Source organism: Barbus barbus (assembly GCF_936440315.1).
Source record: "Barbus barbus genome assembly, chromosome: 39".
In the NCBI taxonomy this organism is placed as follows: domain Eukaryota; kingdom Metazoa; phylum Chordata; class Actinopteri; order Cypriniformes; family Cyprinidae; genus Barbus; species Barbus barbus.
Window position 1 is genome coordinate 24,492,006 of NC_136717.1, and position 17,182 is coordinate 24,509,187.

The 17,182-nt window shown below is 36.6% G+C and overlaps 1 protein-coding gene across 2 annotated transcripts; it reads left to right on the plus strand.

Annotated features, from left to right (window-relative positions):
• The first annotated feature begins 4,975 nt into the window (after positions 1–4,975).
• LOC306858709 (sodium-coupled neutral amino acid symporter 2) lies at positions 4,976–16,154 on the plus strand. Of its 2 annotated transcripts, XM_079399375.1 has the most exons (17): positions 5,003–5,280; positions 6,536–6,661; positions 7,604–7,726; positions 7,818–7,902; positions 7,984–8,099; positions 9,165–9,238; positions 9,320–9,412; positions 10,520–10,595; positions 11,002–11,084; positions 11,477–11,535; positions 11,666–11,803; positions 11,887–11,966; positions 12,078–12,178; positions 13,652–13,776; positions 13,861–14,005; positions 14,617–14,714; positions 14,797–16,154. In XM_079399375.1, exons 2-17 carry the CDS (start codon positions 6,564–6,566, stop codon positions 14,908–14,910), a joined length of 1,608 nt encoding a protein of 535 aa, XP_079255501.1. In that variant the 5' UTR covers positions 5,003–5,280; positions 6,536–6,563; the 3' UTR covers positions 14,911–16,154. The 2 variants fall into 2 exon arrangements, with proteins under 2 accessions (XP_079255502.1, XP_079255501.1); XM_079399376.1 differs by lacking the exon at positions 6,536–6,661 and having other exon boundaries at positions 4,976–5,280; positions 14,797–16,149.
• The last annotated feature ends 1,028 nt before the right edge of the window (positions 16,155–17,182 follow it).

Sequence of the window (17,182 nt, forward strand, 5' to 3'; positions counted from 1 at the left end):
AACCAGCATCAGCCAGCCTGAACCAGCACTCTGTCCGACAGGGATTCAAATCTTCACACATTGAAATGTATACTGTCACAGATGCTGATGATGCGATTGTGAGCATCGCAGATGCTAAATTGTATCTCTGCTAACTTCTTATAACCCAGTGACCTAAATATATCAATCCCATCTTACGCTATGTAGAACTTGGCTTGTAGTTGTTCAGAAACACACATGCAGGCACAACTAGAGCAATCAGTGTCAAGTGCATTGAGCTCCTCTGCATGGTTTCACATGCAGATGAGCATATGTGCGTTTCACTTCCTGTCTGTGTCAAGAGCATTTGTTTTCCGGTCCGATAACTCCGTTATAAACACACCGAAGCTTCCCACCACAGCTGAACACATTGCAAACATGATAACACAGATACAAGTGATAATAGTCCATGAGAAAGAGGACATGTGTGCCATCATCTTCCTGGTATTACGCCCCCATGCCCTACTTATTATCTTTCTCAAGGATTTTCTGTGTCAGTATTACATCAGTTAGCATAGTCACACATCAGAAATTTTATTTTATTTCATGAAGTACCCAAATGGCCTCAGCGGGGCCTTTTATGAGCAATGGCAGGTGGGCATTATGAAGTTGAAGTGAAGTGCATAGCGTGATCTCAGTGTCAGACTCTCTCGGCAGGTTCCCATGAGTGCGGACAGCAGGCGGCTGTTTGTTTAATACGATGGGATAAAATGATTATATAAGAATGAGCCAGGAGCCGGGGGAAGATGAGTCGACCTCTGCCCCGCTCTGCGGGAGACCGGCGGGATGTCTTCTCTCTCACAGACCCCCGCGATCCGAACATCAAGAAATCCTCAGACATTCTCCAGAACCTTCTTGTCTGTTTTCTTTACATTTTAATTTTCCTTTCATTTCAACCATGTAGTCAGGTTCTGAAGTTTACCTGGGAGATATTCCAAGTCATTCGCCATGCAGACTAGTAAAGATTTACTTCTGTTGCGATTAACTTTTACAACTTAAAATTTGGTGTTACACTGGGAAAAAAACTAAAAACGGTAACCTAAAAACGGTAACTCTAAATAAACTTGTTTTTATTACAGTAAAAATGTTATTATATGAATGTTATGTAACAAAACTAATTTTTATGGGTTAAATCAACAGATTTTTAAGGTAACAATTGCAGGTTACCACTTTTTTATAGTTTACAATAACTTTCCCGGATTTTCCAAGTGCTCAAGTTGACAAAAACACAGTTTTGATTTTTTATTAATTTTAAGGCAGTATGAATGTTTATTTTTTAAGTTGAAACAACATTATTGTTTACAGTGACTTGATTTTAGATCACTGAGGCACTTCTGAAATTATATATAACTATTAAAATATACTGTAGCTTTAAGTCTTAAAGGTCTATTGTATTGTTGTATTGCAACTAAGCTGCAAGAACATCTGGTTACGAAATTTACATCTGACCACTGACATTTACATGTCAATGATACCTATTATGTGTACCAAAGTCTGGTTCACCCAGTTGTGGTGAAGTAAAGTAGTTGCTATTATTCCTAAACAGCAAAAGAACTAAAAATAAGAGTTAAAAAATATCAGTTTACATACAATCTTAATAATAAAGGTTCCAAAATGGAGTTTTTGGCAAAAAGGTTCCTTTTTTTGTTTTTTTGTTCCCCTTTCAGTGAACAGATCTCAAAAGAAACATTTTTCTTACTGTAAAGAACATTTTCAAAATCTAAAGAACCTTTTGTGGAATGAAAAGATTCCATAGATGTTAAAAATTATTTTTGGATCCATCAGTGCCCGTAAAGAACCTTTATTTTTTAAGAGTGTAGCGTTTACAGGATGAAATAAACTCTGTAATTTAACTGATGATTTGAAAGGATTGTAAAAAGGTTAATTTGGACCAGTCTAATTAAAGAAATCAACCACGAATTGCGTAAACGATTGAGTAAAGAACCTCCCTCGAGTATTTACAGAACAACGTTTAATTTACTGTCAAGACCAGCTGCAGCTCAGAAAAAAGCCATGGGTTTAGTTTGCCCTTTCACACACTAAACATTTCGGTTACCTGCTTTTTTCAGCTAAATTCACTGTGATCCAAGTACTCAGAAGAAGAGGTGAACCAGTTCAGAAGGCTGTAAGTGTTCGCAGATATAATTGGGCCTCCTTTAGTCCACTTTCAGGCAGATAGTTTACCAAAGGAAGAAATTCAGCACCAGTACACCTCTCTCTGGGATAAGACGCCCACAGTGAGGGTAAACTGTAAAAACCTCAAACAAGTGACATAGAACCATAGGATGACAGCGAAAGATCTGCCTTGATTAAGATATCCAAACACATGATAACACCAGTCTAGCGTAAGAAAAACACTGACAAATCTGTGTTCATGGGAGGCTATCACAGAAAAAAAGCACTGATTTCCAGAAACAAAACATTGTTGCCCATCTCAAGTTTGCAGGAGTCTTTCCAGGATGTTCTGAAACTGTACTGGAAAAATACTCTTTGGACAGATGAGATCCAAAAGAACATTTTGGTAACATTCAATTTTTTTTTACATTGGTATTTTCCCCTTAAACTTAAAATTCATGTCATCAACACTTACTTTTTCAAAATATCTTCTTTTGTTTTCACATACTTTTGTTCAGCATTATTAATGATCTAGGAAGGTAAAAGCATTTGTTCAATAAAGATATGAACATTTTGAGACCATATTTAAGAAACAATTCCTTCAGAAATCAATATATTTCCAATGGATTGACAGTTGAAAGCATTTATTCACTAAAATATGGTACAGAAGAACATTATGAAACTACATTTCAGAAACCATTCCTTCAGAAATCAAGATATTTCCAATGGATTGGCAGGTAAAAGCTTTTTTCAATATGGCACTGAAGAACAATTGTAAAGCACATTTTCAGAAACAATTCTTTCAGAAATCAAGATATTTCCATTGAATTGGTAGGTGAATGCATTTATTCACTAAAATATGGCTCAGAAGAACATTATGAAACTAGATTTCAGAAACCATTCCTTCAGTAATCAAGACGATTCCAGTGAATTGCTAGGTGAAAGCATTTGTTCAATAAATATGGGACTGAAAAACATTTTGAGACCATATTTAAGAAACAACTTCTTCAGAAATCAAGATATTTCCAATGGATTGGCAGGTGATTTTTCAATAAAATATGGCACAGAAGATCATTATAAAATTACATTTCAGAAACCATTCCTTCAGAAATCAAGACAATTCCAATGGCTTCACAATGCATAGGTGTTTTTTGAATGAAAGAACTGAAAATCTGTATCTTCAGATAATACATCTGATGGTTTCCCCCATTTAAAGAGTGTCATTTCTCCATGGATGCTACCACTTTCAAAGGCAGAGCTGGGATTTCTTCCATCCGTTTTTCACACAATGTGGAGACAGAAAAATGCTTTTGTTGATCCAGTCTTACCTATGGAATCGGGGCGTCGCCTGGGGCCCCACGGCCTGTTTCAATAGGTCAGACATTCCAGCATCCGTGTTCTTTTGTGAACTCCAGCTCAGAGGCTGCAGTGGCCTTTAATCCGAGGGTAAATCACCGTAGACCAGAGTCCCGTACGGCCCTGCTCCACTTCCACTGGGGGATTTGGCTGATTGGGGGGTGACGAAGAACTTCTGTGTGAAGGTGGTCAGGCGAGTGATTCGTTTAACTTATGCTGGAAGCGAAAGAAACAACAAACTCGATTCGCTGCCCTTGTCTGCCGTGACTCAAAACTGAGCGTGCTCTCCCAGTGTGGGGCCGCACTCATTCCCGACTCGTTTAATCTGTCACTTGTGTCTAACGTCATCCTCTTTTTGTAAAATTCGTCCTTTTGTTCTTCACAGCTCCTCTCATAGTCATGTGGACCCATGATCTTATTCACTGACATGGAAAAGTCATTGTCTTTGACATCTCAATAGACATAAATAAAGTGTTTTGCTCCAAGAAATCTCATAATCGACTCATTTAGGAGGAAATTCTGAGACAAAAGTGATTGCTAATTCATACCCGAGAATTTTGTTACCTCTCCTGAGCAATATAAGGCAACTTCTAAAACATTTCCTCGCTTAAAATAGGGCACAGGGTGGGTTGTGGTCTATATTTGTGGTTCCTCTGAAGTCAAATTGTTAGATACAAAAACTAGATATTCTTTTACCACAGAGGAATATGTTATTGTTTAGATGCTGATCTTACGTAAACGTTTTATTTAAGTAAAAGTGTGTTTTTTGGGGGGGTATTTATAACCATTTTTACTACAAATACCATGGCTAGTGTAGTAAAACCATGGTTAATTCATGGTTACCATGGTTTAACTATGTAACCATGGTTTTTTGGTTTTATTTGTAGTAAAACCATGGTTAATTTTCTTAAGGGGAAGAGCCTTTAACATCCATAAAATCTTAAAAATAAAGGGAAAATAAGAAATTTTCACAGTGATGCCACAGAAGAACCATTTTTGTTTCTTAAAGAACCTTTCAGTGGACAGAGAAGAACCTTTTGTGGCATGGAAAACATGCTCTTCATGCAACCATCGATGCCAATAAAAACCTTTAATTTAAAAGTGTAGAAACTTTCCATTTCACAAAAGGTTTTTAAGATTATTAAAATGTTATTTTAAGAACTGATCGCTGATATTTATCTTTGGAACCCTTATTTTTGAGAACTTCTGAAACTCTAGACGAGATTATACTGTGCCTGTAATGCGAGATTACTCTGGTCTTTAGCTCAAGAAACAGTCTCCATTTGCTCTCAGTGCTGTTTAGGAGACACAGATGTGATATTAAAGGTTTCATCTGTTAATTGTATTTCTTGTGAGCAGGAAGCAGGCTGTGAACGCCTTCATGAGGCTGGGAGAGTCTCTCTCGTCTGGGTCAAGGCAGGTCTGTTTGTATACAGTCGCGTCAGAGGCTCCGCCCACGAGTGTCCGGGGCTGATGCAATGCGAATATAAACCGACCTCAGCAGCATCAGAACACGACTGTGATACCGGACGCGCCCAGAGGACATCTCTAACATTAATATTAATTTTACCGATTATAGGGTTTTAGTATTAACTTACAGTGTTTCTATTTATGTTTAACATAATTTAATAATTTTAGGATATTTATTTATTGTCTACCACGGTATATTTTTGAAGGATCAATCGTTATTGGTTTAGTAATTGATCACTGGAACATTCTTCACTGGGAGGCTTTGCTAATTTTTTCCATTAACAGCTGAAGAAACGGATTTGTCTTTTTTTTATTCTTGAGGTAAGATTTCATCCCGGTTTGACGTTATTTAATGTTTCTGAACAGTTATGATTCCCTGGCCTGGTTTTAAGCTGGTTGCACTGTTTTTGGCGTTTATTTTATTGCTTTATTTGATTAATTTAGAGTCGGTTTGTCTCGGCGTGACTCATTCGTGTTTCATCATATTTCCATAAATCCGTTCAAAAGGATGCATTCGTTAATCAAACATACTCATCTAATGATCTGAAATACTGATATGTTAGAAAACGCTGTCAAAGGCTGGATATATTAAATGAGGTGATTTAACGGGTTTTATTGGCGTTTTATAAATTTTTCCGGTGGTTGTTGATAAAAGCGGGGGCGTAACGTTATCCTTCACACACTGAGCATATGCATATGTTTTTATTTTATCAATGTTATTATTATTATTTTATGTTATACAATTGTTCACGTGGCTTGAAACGGACATTTAATACGTAAGTTTCCTTGTCACGGTATAAAATGGTCATCAGAATCTGATTAAATACATTAAACGAGTCACCCAACAGGAATAAATACCTTAGTCGGTTATGTTCAGCTCAGTTTTGTTCCGAATATATAAATATAGACTGAAGAGATGCCGGTATTAATACTTGATGGCGATGCGGCGGATGCTGATTTTGTTGTCGGTGCCAGTTTGTAATTTTCCACTCAGCACTCTCTGGGTCACGTGACCTGATCCCAGGTTTGCTGAGGCGCGGCTCCGCTGAGGGGACGTGCGTTTGCTAAACCGCAGGAGCGCGCATCGACAAACCTTCAAAGATTTCTGGAGACGCTATCGATTGTCAAATAACCAGTATGGAGATTGCTTTACAATTTCTGCTTTATGAAAAAAAAAAAGATTGCATAGCATATTTAAGGTCAAATGCGTGCAAATCTTTGTTTAGGCTATATTTAACTAATCATCTTAACATGCAAAAGTGTTTCTATCTTGAGGAACTTACAGTAACTCATTCAAATATTTTCCAATGAACGCCATTGTTTCCTCTTATGTAAAGATGTTTCTGCAATGCTGTTGTTGGTATTTAGAGACTCACCAATTTATCAGCTACATAGAAAAGAGTGAATGTTGGTAAACAGTAGCCTATCAGTCAAATCTCTCACAAAACACCAAATTAAAGCCTCATAGGTGTGTATGTCCCCCCCCCCCAAAAAACCCAATTTTTTCCCCACAATGGTTAAATAAAACCTAAATCCTTGCATAATAAGGAGACTATTTAATTGTTTTACATTACAGAATAATCAAAGTCCCTGCAAATAAAAAGATGAGTCGTTTTGAATACGCTCCAGACATGGACAGCGGTCACTACAGAAATGAGTTCAGCAGCTCTCAGGACTATCTCACCAGAGTCTCCCTCAATCGGTAAAACTTTCATTTGATCTAGACGAGTCACTAGTAGTGAATTAGTGAATAGTAGTGAATAGCCTCTTCAAGATTAATCGCTTTTGGTATTCCCCAATTGTAAGTCGCTTTGGATAAAAGCGTCTGCCAAATGACTAAATGTAAATGAATAAATCATCTCTTATATCTAGATATCTAGATCTAATGCACTGGTGTGTTTACAGAATGGAATATACCAATGTTATAATGGCATCCAGAAAACTGGACATTTTAACATTTACAATATTTAATAATAATAATTAATTTGAGGTAAAATGCTTGCAAATCTTTGTTTACGTAATATTTAACTAATAAACTTAAAGTGCAAAATGTTTCTCGCTTGAGGAACGTTAAGTAAAATCAAACCTATCCTTACATAATAAGGAGAACATTTAATTGTTTTACATTTACAACAACACAAACAAACAAACAACACCCCTGCAGCAGTTACTATGAGTACATGAGGTATCTCAATGGGTAAAACTCGCTTCATTTCACCTAGACAAGTCACTATAAGATCTTGCATAGAAGATTTTTCTTCTAGTCTTTAAATAACATTATAAGCACAACAAGAAAAATGGACGTTTTAACATTCTTAGAACATTAAAAATAAACATTCAATAACGTCATATTTTGGGTCACATGACCCGATGCCTGTTTGTGGAGCTGAGGCGCAGCTCTGCTGAGTAATGTGTGAACATGCCCTTTTCTAAAACCATGGCGCACACATTAACAGTCCTTCAAAGATTTCTGGGGACACGCGATCGACTGTCAAATAACCAGTTCGGTTATTTCTGGTTTTGAGACAAGAACACCCAAATTATAATTAGACTACAATGAAGATGTTTCAGTAATAATAACATTTAACTAATTTGAGGTAGAATGCTTGCAACTCTTTCTTAATAAACTTGTTTTACATTACAGAATGAGCAAAGCCCAAGCAAATACAAAGATGAGTCGTTTGAACATCGCTCCAGACATAGACAGCTGCAGTTCCAACAGCAACGAGTACACAAGTTATCAGGACTCCAAAGTCCCCCTCAACGGGTAAAACCTGCTTCATTTCACCTAGACGAGTCACTATTAGTTAATAAATCTTCTCTTATGTTGATCTAATGCACTGATGGTGTGGTTACAGGATGCAATATACCGACGTGGATGCGGAAAGCCAGAACTTCCTCACTGATCACCAACTGGGGAAGAAGAAATATGAAGCTGAATATGTAAGTGGTTGATCTGGTGTGAGAGGTTTCATCAGATAATGCCGTTTTACACGTATAAATCTCACTGTTCCTGTTTTTCAGAGCTCTGGTTCGGCGTCGTTTGGTATGTCAGTGTTTAACTTGGGCAATGCCATCATGGGAAGTGGAATCCTGGGACTTGCCTATGCCATGGCCAACACTGGCATCGCCATGTTTGTGTGAGTATCGAGGTGCTTCTTTATATATCCGTGCTGCCAAAAACATCCGTTTTAAAACTTTACATGCACATTTGCATGAGCTGATACCACCCAACTTTTCCAGTTTTAAAAGAGTTAGCAGTGAGTTTAGGGCTTTTGTAATCTATGAACACAATGTACACAAACGTCCCCGATTTACACGACTGCTAATTACCTGATTAGGATAATTAGTGCTGTTAATGAGTACAGCAATTTGCCCCAGATTCTGTTCGGTGTAAATCTGCTGCAGTCAGTCGGTTCGGCTCTGGTGAAGGAAGTAAATGCAAGTCGTGCTTCTTCTTAGTGTTAACAAACAAAGTCGTACGTGTTAATCTGGTGATAGAGGAGTTTCTGCCGGTTATGTAAAGGTGTTGCAGGTGGAGCAGTGCTGCGTTTTTAAAATCGAGTCTGTCCGGATGCCAAATCTCCAGGAGTCCATCAAAGAATGACTTCTTACGTGACTGAAACAGGATTTCCAGTTTGCACAGTAAAATTCTAATGATATTAAACCAGAATTTGAGTCAGTGCATTGCTTTGAGTCAGAAAACCTTTACTGTGCGGTCGAGGAATGGGTTAAATAGCAAAGATGTGACTGTCAGCTCCAGGCATGTGAAGTGGAAATCTACTGAAGGTCAGGCAGGTTATAACGGGATCAAGCGAGCTGCAGACAGTGGAATGAATGAGTGTGTGAGAATATAATCACGTCTAATCCATAGTCACCTCCCTCTTATGAACACGTTTGTGTGCGTGTTCGTAACGTGACTCATTACAGATAGTCAATTATGTCCAGTTGTCAGGCGAGAAAATGCTTGAGGTCATCTTGTCTAACACTGAAAGTCAACATGAGCTTTCTGTTTTTCTTAATGCATATTCCTGGACTTTCTGTGCACAGTTTGTCCATCGTAATCTCTAATGAAAGCACAGTTTTTCATATGTAAATGCTTCATGGTGACTTTAACGTTTGGTGGTTAAAGAGAGCACTGCAACCCATGGGAGAGTTTGAAAGCGATTTTAATAATTCAGACTGTGTATTGTTCGTTTCTGCAGGATCCTGCTGGTCGCCGTGGCCATTTTCTCCCTCTACTCAGTCCATTTGCTGCTCAAAACGGCCAACGAAGGAGGTTAGATTCTCTCTGTGTGACTATGTTTCTATTTTTAACCGTGATAAGTATAAGTTTTAATGCTCTGTCCCCTCCGTCCAGGTTCTCTGGTGTACGAACAGCTGGGGTACAAGGCCTTCGGGATTCCCGGCAAACTGGCAGCGTCCTGCTCTATCACCATGCAAAACTTTGGAGGTACGACTAGTAATGTGAATCCAGCTAACAGGGAACGTTTTTCATAAATGTGAGGACAAAGTGTTCTTAAAGGAATGTTTATGGAACGTTCTTGTAACTTTATTAATATTCATTATACACTCTCGTAATGCTGAGAGTACATTTGTAGTTGCTGAACATTCTGAGAAATGTTTTTGTAACCTTTAATCACAACATGAAAACTAGACATTTTTAGAAGTTTTAGAATATAAAAAATATATTTTTTTAATTAATTGATAAAGATAAAGAATTTTTTAGAACCTTTAAATAACAATATAATCAAAACAAGAAAATATTAGCATTTTAACGTTCTTGGAACATTAAACATAAATGTTCAAATAATGATATATTTTGGGTGAAAAAAATAGTAGAATGTTGCAAGAAACGTTTTTGTAAACTTTAAATAATGTTATAATCATGACAAGAAAAGAAAGTGTTTTGACATTTTAGAATATTAAAAATAAACATTGAAATAATGTTATATTTTGGGTAAAAATGAAGTTGGTAAAATGCTGCAAGAAACAAAATTGTAACCTGTAAATAACATTATAATTGCATCAAGAAAACTGGACATTAAAACAGTTTAGAATATTAAAAATAAGCGATCAATTAATGTTATATTTTGGGTGAAAATAAAGTTAGTAGAATGTTGAACCTTTAGATAACATTATAATTGCATCAGGAAAACTGGACATTAAAACATTCTTAGAATATGAAAAATAAACGTTATTTTCGTGTGAAAATAAAGTTAGTAGAATGGTGCAAGAAACGTTTTTGTAACCTTTAAATGACTTTATATTTACGACAAAAAAACTGGATTTTCTAATGTTTCAGAACTTTAAAAATAAACATTTAAATAACATTTTATTTTCAGCGAAAATAGTTAATAGAACATTGTAAGAATCGCTTTGTCACCCTTAAATAACTTTGTAATCACAACAACAAAACTAGGCATTTCAACATTTTAGAAACATTTCAAAACAATGTTCCCACAACGTTTTTATAACCTAAACTTGTTACTTGTGAATGTGTGATACTTTGGTTTGTTTTAAGGCGCTAAAGTGTTTTCAAACTCTCTTTCAATCCCAGCTATGGCAAGCTACCTCTACATCGTGAAGTACGAGCTGCCCATCGTCATTAAAGCCTTCTTGGACATTAACGACAAGTAAGATTTCATTGATTTCCATCACGTATGTGCATCCGTCTGGCTCTTAGATGATGTCTGGAGCTGTGCGAGGACTGGACAGCACAGGCTGATGTTGTTGTGTTGTATTGGAACGTTTTCCAGCTCTGTGTAGAATAGTGTGAGCGCTTCATTGTACAGCTGTCCGTTCAGTGGGGGTCTGAACGTCTGTTCAGAGACGTCGATTTAGAGCTTTGTGACAGTGACCTAATGCAACAAACACTGACATCAAAGATTCAGGCCCCTACATGGAGCCCCTGCACACAAAGCTACATGACAAAACTGAAACACGCTCTAGAGTTTTGTGTTTGTAAAACACGATGTTGCAGAACAGCTGCGTGTCATTTCCGCAGCATGCTAATATCGATGTCTGTGGTGTTTTTTCCAGTGCGTGGTACACTAACGGAGATTATCTGGTGCTGATCGTCACTTTGGCTATCATACTGCCGCTCTCGCTGCTTAAAAACCTGGGTAAGTGTTCCCAATGTTATTCTAAAATGATAAATAAATGAAATTGTTATAAACAAATTACTGTAATAAAATTAAAGAAAGCAAAGAAATGTGACAGTTTTCATGTTAATAAAAAATAAATACAATTATTAATAAAAATATTCAATGCAAATATTATTATTATTATAATTATTTATTACTATTATTGCTATTAAAGTATAATTTTTTGTGGAAGTTATGAATAAAATAATAGATGCAATCATTATTAATAAATTTGTATTATTTTTATTATAAAAATTGTCTGTAAAAATAATTAAATAATATATAAATAAATGTAATACAATTTTTAGAAAAATTATATATAAAATATAAGTGGGTGACTTTTGTGCTGATCCTCAAGATTCGTGTTTCAGGTTATCTGGGATACACTAGTGGTTTCTCCTTATTGTGCATGGTGTTCTTCGTTATTGTGGTGAGTACTGACACATTCGCCTTAAATTGCTCGTTTAACATAGAAATAAATACGCAAATGAAATCTAGAGTGTCACTCCAGCTGCTATTGTTATTCTGATGAGACGATTCCTCCTGCTGTTGTTCTTCAGGTGATCTACAAGAAGTTCCAGATCCCCTGTCCGTTACCGGAGAACTTCATTAACATCACAGTGAACGTCTCTCGACCACAGGTCAACACTACAGATGAAGAGTGCTGCAAACCCAAGTACTTTGTCTTCAACTCACAGGTGCGAGATGGTTATTTGCATTAGGATATTTACATTCGAGAGAAAGGAGTGTGTGGTGGTCTAACTTTATTGTTTTATCTTAGACTGTGTATGCGGTGCCCATTCTGACCTTTGCGTTTGTGTGCCACCCGGCTATTCTGCCCATGTACGAGGAGCTCAAAGAGTGAGTGCGACTTGAACGCTTCAGTATAAAATGCTTCATCGCTAGAAGTTGCGTTTTGTGACTTCAACCTCGCTATACAAACTAACTCTTTCTCTGACTTTCTATCTGCAGTCGTTCCAGAAGGAAGATGCAGAATGTTGCAAATGTCTCGTTCCTGGGAATGTTTATCATGTATCTGTTGGCTGCTCTGTTTGGATATCTGACCTTCAACGGTGAGCAAAATGCAGACGCACAGCCACATCAGAGCCTGAACGTCTTCCAAATGTGTTACGACACATGTTATAGTCCAATGCCAGGTTGAAATATACAGTGAGGCAGTGTTTGTTTTAAACGGAGGTGTGTCTGTTAGAGGGCACCGGATTGAACCGGCAGAAAGGCTCCGGACGGTTTCGTAAGTTTTGGGAAAGAGTCAGAGGCGTTCAGCTGTTTGCCGCAGCAGGAATAGAACACCATGTTTGATGTTTTTATGTTTCCCCGATAGACAGGAATCGTTATGCAACGCAGGGATTTCTCAGACTCGGCGAAGGGAAAATAAACATTTTTGTGGGATGGTTTGTTTGATGTACAGGACAAAGTTACAGCAAATTTGTTGACAATAAAATGTGTTTTTGACCACTCAGAGGAGCGCAACTAAAACTAAACCTTAAAAAACATGTTTGTTACTTGAAAAAAAAAAAAAAGCATTGACTGAAAAAAATAATAATATTAGAAAAAATCTACTTTTTTATTTAAAATGTTGGCAGGGCTACATTTCAAATTTTCATTTGGTTAATTTATTTCTTATTTTATTGTTTTAGTTATTGAAGTAGCAAAATAACTAAAACTACATCTGAAAAAACCCTAAAAATGACAATAGCACTACAAAATTGCTAAATCTTTAAAAACGAAAACAAAAAATGTAATAATAAAAACTAATTCAAAGTATAATAAAAACTATAATCACATCTAACAAAAATATGTTTTAAGAATATTTTACTAAAGTTTGCACGAAGTTATGAAAATGTTATTTCTGAATGTTCTCTGAACGTTCAAAATGTCACGTTTTAAAAAATGTTTATCCTTATGCAAAATTTAAGGGAACATTCCATTTGATCATTTTGATACTTTTAAATGTTCTCTGTACATTCTAAAACGACCTTTAAAGGCCAACTCACACTGCACTGACAAATGCCAACAAACTAGTCTAACTAGATCAGTGTGTTACCCCTGTTGGTGTTGGTTGGAGTTTGTTTTCACCCGACTGAACATGCTTTTAAAAAAAACTGTAACTTGAATGCAAAATGTAAGTCGCTTTGGATAAAAGCGTCTGCTAAATGCATAAATGTAAATGTAAATGCTTATAGATATAGAGTTGGTCGGTGTCTGTTGGGGCAGTGTGAACATGACAGTTATTTTTCAGAAGATTCTAAATCCAACAGTCAACTTGAGCCAACTTGTTTGTTGGAGTTTGTTAGTGTTTGTCTGTGCGGTGTGAATTAGCCTTAACATTTAAAAAATGTCAGGCGAACGAGAAAAACAAAAAAGTTCTGCAAACAATGATAATGTTTTTGTGCTAAGGTTTTGAGAAAATTATAAAGACCAGATAACTTGGACGAATGTTTTATTAGCTGGGATATAACCTCATTGGACTGAAATAGCACTTCAAATCTATAGTAAGTCTAAAGACTGTGTTTTTTATTCCGCAGAGGCCGTTGAACCCGAGCTGCTGCACACTTACTCAAAGGTCTACAGCTTTGACGTGGTGCTTCTGATCGTGCGTTTTGCCGTCCTGACCGCCGTGACGCTGACGGTGCCCGTAGTTCTCTTCCCAGTGAGTATTCCAGCACATTTACAGGCCTGGAAACGTACGTAAACGTTGCAGGAGTGTTGACCGAATGTTTTTTTAATGTTTCAGATCCGCACCTCAGTCAACCAGCTGCTAGGCGCCTCTAAAGACTTCAGCTGGCCGCGTCACATCTGTATCACCGTCGCTCTGCTCGTCTGCGTCAACATCCTCGTCATCTTCGTTCCCACCATCAGAGACATTTTCGGATTCATCGGTAGGTGTGATACAGGAAGTGATGTCATCACATGTGTGTGGCAATATTATTGCAATATCATGTTTTATATTGTAATTTCAGTTATTTTGTAATAATTTTGTATTTCAATATTCTCATATTATACAAATATATTTGTATTTATTTTAAAACATTAATATGTAACCTCTGAACTGCATTATACAAGTTTAGCATCATTAATATACAATTATAGTTTTATTCATATTTTGAATTTTATCATATTTTGTTTTTATTTTTATATCTTCTGATTTTATTTTAATTTCAGTTAAAAATAAGTGTTTATACTTTTTAGTAAACAAAAATGAGAAATGTTGCCTTGTCAACAAAGTGAAATAAAATTAGATTCAAATTTTAAATATTTGATTTAATTTAATAATGTCTTTATAGTTTTATTAATTATGATTTTAGTTTGAGTTATTTTAGTAATAATAAATTAGAAATGTTAACTTGTCTACAAGCTGAAATCAAATAAGCTTGCATCTTTTTATATTTATATTTAAGTTTTTAATTAAAAATTTTTTTAACAATATTTTTTCAAATTTATTTGAGTTCATTTTTTTTTTTTATTCAAATGTTTTTTCGTCTCTGTGCAGGTGCGTCCGCTGCTGCTATGCTGATCTTCATCCTTCCCTCGGCCTTCTACATTAAACTGGTGAAGAAGGAGTCCATGAAGTCAATCCAGAAGATCGGGGTAAGACATGATCTGACCGAACATGTGTGTTCTTGACCTGCGATCGACTCAGTATGTCTCATCACACTCTCCTTCTTCTCAGGCCACTTTGTTCCTCATCATGGGAATCATGGTGATGATCAGCAGCATGGCTTTGATCATCGCGGACTGGATCCACAACGCAGGATCTTCAGACGAGCACGCCGACGGCCACTAGTGGGCGTGTCTTAACCCTGATTGACAGGCAGATGGGCGGAGCCGATTCGCTTACGCTACAACTGAGAACTAGAAGAAGCTGCTCTATTTTCAATGCAGAGCAAAGACAAACATCCCATTCTGAGAGAATGTCCTGAACTTTGTACAGTATGCTGTTAGGCCACACAGATGGTGATCCACTCGTATTGTTGTGCTTCTTTTTTTGTTGATTTGCTTTTCTTTTGTGTTGTTCTTCCGGTACAGCTGAGTTTTTCGGTGGTGCGTCGCACAGGAACATGTGCAACATGAGCATCGTATTCAGGTTAGGCGTTTCGTACTCACAACCAAAACTGATTTCACGATCAACACTGAGCGGAGCGTCGCCTGCAGATGCGTGTTCGATTCGTTTGTACGTTTGCCAAAAATAACAGTGTTTGTATGTAGAAATGCACTTCCTCTTTTTCAGCAAATGTGAAAAAACTGTAATTTCGCACATTTTGGCTGTGCTTTAAACGCATTCGTTTTTGATGCCATTTATACTGTACTACTTGAGTCACCTTTACCTGTCGTGTAGATCTACTAATGAACAAATTGATTTGTAGTTGTTGATTTCACACAGGAACGGCTGAGTGAATTTACTGTAACTTATTTAAACCTGGACGACAGCGATAGGTGCTTTAAAGTCAACATGAGCTGAAGCAAATAGGGAATGTGTGCAGAACATCCTGGCAATGTTTTCTCAAGCACACTTATTCTAGTAACGTTATAAGAACCTTCCAGTAACGTTAACAGAACATTTGTTCAAGGTTCTCTGGTCTCTCAAAATATTAGCGTAAAAACATTATTTATACATTGTTTATAAACACTTCAGTTGGACATTTATCTATAATTTTTTAAACACTAAAATGCAACATTCTGAATTTTAAACAAACGTTCTTCTAGTAACATTAATAGAACGTTCGTTCAAAGTTGGACGTTACTGTAACATTTTTTAAATGTTGCTACTTGTTTTAGAATGTTCAGAGAACATTCAAAAGTAACTTTCCTATAATGTTTGAAAAATTCTAATTCGAATGTTCCATTGACGTTCGCATAACCAACAAAAAAAGTTGATAAAACATTTATAAAAATAGACGTTTTGAACGTTATAATCAAAACTACTCATGGTCTAATTATAAACATTTTGCCATTGCACAATATCTGAAATAACTATTCATCTGACATCACATCAAGATGTTTACCAATAAACTATTTAATCATTGTTTTAGACTGTCGTAGGTTATTCAGCCTTTCTAAAACATTAAGAAAAATGCAATAATAATGATAATGGTTTCACTCAAGTAAACGAGTTGCTGGTTGTCGTTTCATGTCGACTTTAAAGCTTCACAGTATGATTGTCATTTGTTTTGCTTTGTAAACCGCAGAATCGAATGGCAGATCGTTGTTACCGAGGGGAAATGAGACTGTTAGTGTTCAACTTGACTTACCATTCAGTGTTTGCCATCGGCAGCTTGAAGTTATTCCCTGAACGAGAGACTGATAGACAGAGGAGTGTGTGTCGTCCACTAATCAGCCGTTATGAGTGTGGTGAATGGAGAGGTCACATGACCACCGTCTCACACACACACACACACACACACCTCACTGTGCTTCCAACAGTTAAACCTCATATGTCATCCAACCTGTTACTCTCCAGCTGTTATTTATGGAAAAACATCAGTGTAATTTAATATATTTTACTATATTTATATATATATTGTATATATGTGTACATACCACTAAATGAAGTGTATATATGCTGTCATTTATTCTTGTTTTTTTTCTCCGTTTTGCTCAACATGTTTGAAATATGAAAATAGCTTTAGATGTTCCTCTGTGTCGGGGCCCCTGATCGGCCCCTCTTCATCTGGCTGTGAATGTCAAACTAAGCACAAGGTTCCTATCGTCTTGTGATCGCCCCCGACACACACACACCTTTTACATTACTACTAAAATGCTGTACTCAAACTCGAGAGGGGTGAAGCGCTCCTCATGTACAAGAGGCCATTCCTGCGAATGATACGCTCTTGTTTCAATGAAACACTATGTATATCATGTAATTAATGTCTATTAAAGGTTCATGATAACCCATACACGTGTCATTGATTTTATTTGATAGAAAACTATTATTTCATATTGTTTAGACACGAGACTGGTCAAGCACACATCGTTTTACATATTCATTTATTTACAAGATCAAATATTTCAGAATGAGTCCCATTGTTTTAGTAATCATTGGTTACACATAATAAAAG